General features: G+C 43.0%; 1 protein-coding gene across 1 annotated transcript; it reads right to left on the reverse strand.

Moving 5' to 3' along the window:
* Window positions 1-2,350: 2,350 nt before the first annotated feature.
* LOC122038996 (protein ROH1-like) lies at window positions 2,351-4,116 on the reverse strand. Its single transcript, XM_042598999.1, has one exon. It carries the CDS (start codon window positions 3,987-3,989, stop codon window positions 2,760-2,762), a length of 1,230 nt encoding a protein of 409 aa, XP_042454933.1. The 5' UTR covers window positions 3,990-4,116; the 3' UTR covers window positions 2,351-2,759.
* Between the last annotated feature and the right edge of the window lie 1,884 nt (window positions 4,117-6,000).

Consider the following 6,000-nt stretch of genomic DNA (forward strand, 5'->3'; position numbering starts at 1 on the left):
ATATGTCGCTGTAGTAGCAGGTAGTAAAAAGGAAAATGAGATCAAGGAACATATCTAACCGCATACCAACTGAAATGAGAGGATATACTAATTCAACAGCTTGAATATAAAAGAAATTGATCGTCCAAACTGAAACTGAATCAAGGTTTAGACATATTCCCTGATACAAAAAAGAGAACACATTAAGAATAGGCAACAATAACTCTTGTTCGTGCGCATCGATCATTTAGTTAATCACCACTAAAATCTTCGCTTAGAGAAAATCCCTGAGAGTACGTCACAACTGAATCTCGAACCTATTAGGATGTTACAGGGCCTAACCACGACACCAGGACACAAAATCCCTGAGAGTACATCACAACTGAATCTCGAACCTACTAGGATATTATAGGGCCTAACCACGACACCAGGTGTGTCGGCCCCAGGTATCCAATTTAGCCCCTCTTAAATCATGGAATGGATGGAATTGATTCGGTCATCCATTACAATAGAGGTAACCAATTTCTATTCCATTCCCTCCGCCAAATGCAGCACGAACTGCCCTTATTCTTTGGTATCTTAGGCACATCCATCACTAAGAGCTCCATGAAAAAGAACTGCACTTAACTTTCGTATAAAAGGTTCCAATACTTACTCGGATCAAGGCAATTGTGCAAAAGCAAATGATGAACAATTCAACATCACCATTCTGCTGTATGCTCTCCACCCAACCTGCCATGTTTCTGCTTTTGCTTTACATCACCACAGTTGCCAACTTGTTCAAGCAAATCTCTTCCCATCTCGCTTTATTTCAGATTCCGTACTACACAAAATCCCCTGGCATATTACAACTCATAATAACTATAATAAACCCTAACAAAAATAAATTCAAAACTAAAAGCTCACTAGAACCAATCTGGCAAACAATATCCTGATCCCTGCAGACATGATATGTTCACAACTGTTTCCAGTAGTTGCAAAAGCAACTCTTGCCCGAACATAAATGCAGTAGGATCAAAATTAAAGCATTAGTTCTCTTCTCCAATTCAACTTCGCCGTGACGGCATTTTCCAGGCATGAAGAATGTAAAGAAGGATAAAGGCAAACTTCTAAAGCAAACACTAATTGTCTTGCCATCATAGTAAAAGCAATTGAACTATAACGAAATAAGTGATTGGGATGAGTAAAGCAATCAATTCAGGAATCACTAAGGATGTACACTCAACTGAACTCATAAAATGAACAAGGAGGCTTGCAATAGATCATAATAACTTGCCAACGGTGCAATTGCATTGTTGCACGAGTAACTAGAGTACTATGATATGTATCTTAGATAACAAGAAGAAAATCTTTGCATGATATGAACACCTCTCCTTTGCAATTGGGGCGTACAGCAAAATATTTGATAACAGCCTAACAGGAAGACAAGATGGATATTTAATCTGTATTTTTTTTTAATGAAAATAGTACAAAGTTGCATATTGAAACATGTGTGACAGAGGAAGAATTTTTACTGCAGTGTAGTAAACTGGGCACAGTAAGAGAGAAATATCCAAATGAGATCACCACGCGAGGTAGATTCCAACTTAATTACCGAGCAGCCAGCATGTTTAGTCAATATAAATCCTTGTCCATAGATCAAAAACTCAAATGAGAGGATATATGTCGCTGTACTGGCAGGTAGGAAAAAGGAAAATGAGATCAAGGAACATATCTAACCGCATACCAACTGAAATGAGAAGATATACTAACTCAACAGCTTGAATATAAAAAAAATTGATCATCCAAACTGAAACTGAATCAAGGTTTAGACATATTCGCTGATACAAAAAAGAGAACACATTAAGAATAGGCAACAATAACTCTTGTTCGTGCACATCATTTAGTTAATCACCACTAAAATCTTCAATTGATTGTAACATAGTTGATTCAATGAGTTTAACATTACTTTAATTGACTATATAAATGGGAATGCACTGTGATTCAGACTTTTGTTATTGCCTTAAATAATAAAAATATCCCAATCCCTCCTCTCCTGGGTTCTTGGCTAGATGCTAGAATTCCATAGTAACTATGATGTTACCTGGATGAGATGCTATGAACCTTTAAAAGGTTCACAAGCAGATTAGCTATCAAAACGGCTACAAAGGGCGGAATAGCTAGTGCAACTGTGTACATTGAGCTTCCATTGACATTTTGTAATCAAAGAACAACATAATGAGCTTCAGCCACCTCAATGTATGATTTTCATGAGTAAATCAGTTTTTTTACGACTTCCATGAGCAATGGCATGCAAAATTACGAAGTGGGCTAATGAACCCAGTATTATAATCATAACAGAATCACCAAATAAATCTAGGCAAAGAACAAATAAGAAACTGGACACTTTGAATTTTTGTTCGAGAACAATAATCAAGAAATAAAAGTACAATATACAGCAAGACAAAGGGAGGGAGGGTTCTTACGTTTTTCAACATTATAAAAATTCTGCACATGAGAAGATCAAAACATAGTAGCACAGTGCAGACATAAAAATTCTTACGTTTTTCAACACTAACTCCCTTTGTCCTACACGTTTGGTAATCAAAAGTGGATACAAGAAAACTACCTGCTTCATATTACTAACCAAAGAGGGCATTTGTATCACATTTTCTTGTCTATCTCCCCACCTTCCCACAAGTAGCCTCCCATTACCAAATTGCAAACAAGCCAAAATTATGTATCGTCGAAAGCTGCAATTTTGGCATTCCGAGCATACAGTACATGGAATTAAACCAGATTCACTCAGAATGGTGAGACTTGCTCAAGCAATCGAGACCTTCCGTTCGGCTACTGACAATCCTAAGGAAAATGTCACGCACCTGGCGCTCGAGTGGGTCTAGACACTCCTTCAAGGCATTGCAGACTTCCAATAGCCCTTCCACGCCCTGCTGCAGCTGCGTCTCCTTCTCCTCCGTCAACGGAAACTCCACTGGATCTAACAGTTCCACCAACTGGCGGCTGCACTTCTCCATCTGTAGGATCTCCTTTAGCAACCCGCAGGAGTTCTTCCGGTCCTTCTTCTTGGATTCCTCAAATATCTTCTCGTGGAGTGCCGTGATTGATGCGGCCCATGGGAGGTTCTTGGGGAGAGAGAAATGAGTCTGGAGGCCACGGTCCTGGCAAGGGATCGCTGCCACGAGAGTCCACATCACAAAGAAGAGGACCGAGCTCATGGCGAACACCGGGACGGCCAGGCCGTTGGTGGCAGCAACTTCATTGCCCCGCGGCACGTTAAGGTTGTTTCCGATCGTCTGGAGTTGTCTGGCGGCGGACCACGAGCGGGAGACGCTCCAGGAGAGGGAACGATGGTGCCCTGAGGAAGAGGCGGATCCTGCGCTGCCGACACGGCGATGTTGTCGCGTCTCCTTGCCGCCGCGGCCAAAGGAACGGTTGCGGAGGTTCAAGATGCACGGGGACTCCTTCTCATCGAGCAAAAGGATGGTGAGATCGTTCAGCGCCTTACAGGCGCGGCGGATCTGGCCCTCGCCGAGCGGCCGGCCGCCTCCGGAGCCTCGGAGAGCGGAGATGGCGATCTCCAGGTGCTGCCTCCACTGGCGCATCTTGTCGACGCCCTCGCGGATAGCGTTGCAGACGTCGAGCGCCTTGACCGAGCGTTCGAAGAAGTCAGAGAGGAAGCGGTCGAGGGGCGGACGGGAGAGGTGCGCCTGCCGACCGTCCCTGCAGCCGAAGAGGATCCCCCGGAACTCCTCCTGGCAGACGAGGAACCCATCGAGCAACTTGCGGAGCCAGGGAAGGGAAAGCAGCTCATCCCCGAAGGAGGAGGCAAGGTCGAGGAAGACGCCGGCGACGCGCTTCTGAAACGCTTCGATTTCGACGTCGTACGATCCAACAAGTGAATCGCGGTGGCCGCCGCCGTCGACGGAGTGGACCTGCTCACGGCGAAGGCTGAGGATGGAGCGACCAAACGAGGCGAAGGGAGCGGAGTCTTGGCAGTCCATCGCCGGCATGATCACATCACTGGAAAACTCGGAATTGGAAGGGAGAAAATTGAAGAATCTTTGGTCCGGAAACGGCGGAAATGGGAGAGGGCGAGGGGATGGATGATGGGAAGGTTAAAATAAGACCGAAGAGGAGGCCGAATGGCTCATGGACCGTGAGTCACAAACTCGAGCCGATTCACGGACCAAAGTCTCAATTTAAAATAATGAAAAGCTTCGCACAAAAAGGTCAATTAACCCAAATAATCAATAATAATAATAATAAAGAAAAAACATATCCTATTGCAGCAATTTAGGTCACAATTACAGAGGCAACGAAATGCATTCACGTGGAAGTCAGTTGCTTGAGAACAAAATATGGAGCGAATGATGAATGTGACAGCGGAAATGATGGTGCCACCAGGATTATACATCATGCCAATGCATCATTCATTCAAACTGCATTGCATCATCGCACTGAGAGTTATAATAATAATAATAATAACCAACTTTGTTAGTTAGTTAAGGCTGTTGGGAGATGGTATGGAATCATGAAATCCGACACCCTAGCAAGCCGTGTATGTCGAACACACGTAGTAAACCCCGCCCCATATGGGCCGCCGGCTCACCTGCATCACTGACAAGATGCATGTACAGAAAATCAAAAACAATCCGAAAAAAATAATTAAGACGTGAGATGCTCAAAACATGACCGATTATTCAATATATGCTTTTGGCAGTAGGCGCATGACACAGAACATCCACAAAACACAATTCCCGCATTAAAGTATGAACAAATAATTAACTTGATGAATGACAAGAGGCCGGCCAATTTGGTACCGGAGATGCTTAAAACAGATGGCAAGTCTGTCTGTGTGACAGCTATCGGTTGGAAATTGTTCACGGAGGCAAGTCACCATTGCAGCTGCTTGTGCCGCCGATCGAGCGAGGAGGTTGCTTGCAAGTTACGTTGGTGGAGAGATCTTTCGACAAATTAATTAATTAGTACCTTATCTTCGCAATATATGCACTGCGGGTTACCACTCGTGACCTGTAAACTACTTGTTCTACTATTTTTCTCCATTTAATGATTTTGTACTCTCATTAGTCTACGAGTGTGGTGGTATATATATGCATTATGTGTGTATATTAAGATGCGATTAATCATTTTGTGATGGAATTAATAGGCCTCGACCAAATTCAATATTTATTGGCATACGTTAGATCTTAATCTTGGAGTTAAACTACTAATATATATCTTGTCTTAGCGGCATAGTTATACAACTACTAATATAGTTGTATAAAATGACTCGATGTGTTACTTCTCCTATACTTTGAATTTTCTACATTTGCATTCTACTGGATTTCGGCTAGCGTGGCTGTATCAATTTTTTCCTTTGTGTGTGTTATGTGTGTGGCTGATTCGAATAGATATCTTATTGCTTGATTTACTAGTCAATTATAACTTTCTAATCACAAGATTTTAGTTTAGTGCAATGTACAAAAGCTGAGACTTTGGATGAGTTTTAATTAGTGCTTCTGCTGCAATGAATAAGTTCTCTGACAAAGGAATTGTTGAACAATCTCTTGGCGATTTTAAGAAATTAACTGAATTTAAATTATATAAATTAAATTAAATTTATTTGTTGAGATGACCTTAACTGATAATCTCATACTATTAGCAGGAGGTGATTTCTACCAAGTACTGAGTACAAACTATATGGTGGTCGAGGTAGCAGATTGGCGGAGCGGGAAGAGCGTCAGAGCGGGCAGATCAGCAAGGTGGTAGATTAGGCCGAGCGGGCAGAGTACCTGACCGGATAGAGCATTAGTGCAGAGTAGCTGATCAAGACGAGAGGCTGACTGGGCAGAGTTGCCGACTAGGCAGTTCGGTCGAGCGAGTAGATCGAGCCGTGAGGAAGAGTAGCCCAGTGGCAGAGCGACTAAGTGGACAGATCGACCGAGCGGTAGATTGATCGAGTCGCAAAGTGGTTGACTGGACTGAGTAGCCCACCAGGCTTAGTAGTAGATCAATAGAAGG

The sequence above is a fragment of the Zingiber officinale genome, chromosome 1A (assembly GCF_018446385.1).
Source record: "Zingiber officinale cultivar Zhangliang chromosome 1A, Zo_v1.1, whole genome shotgun sequence".
Taxonomy (NCBI): domain Eukaryota; kingdom Viridiplantae; phylum Streptophyta; class Magnoliopsida; order Zingiberales; family Zingiberaceae; genus Zingiber; species Zingiber officinale.

Bases quoted from the DNA above. Each gene is read 5' to 3' on its own strand.
- LOC122038996 (XM_042598999.1), bottom strand. From the start codon at position 3,989: ATGCCGGCGATGGACTGCCAAGACTCCGCTCCCTTCGCCTCGTTTGGT.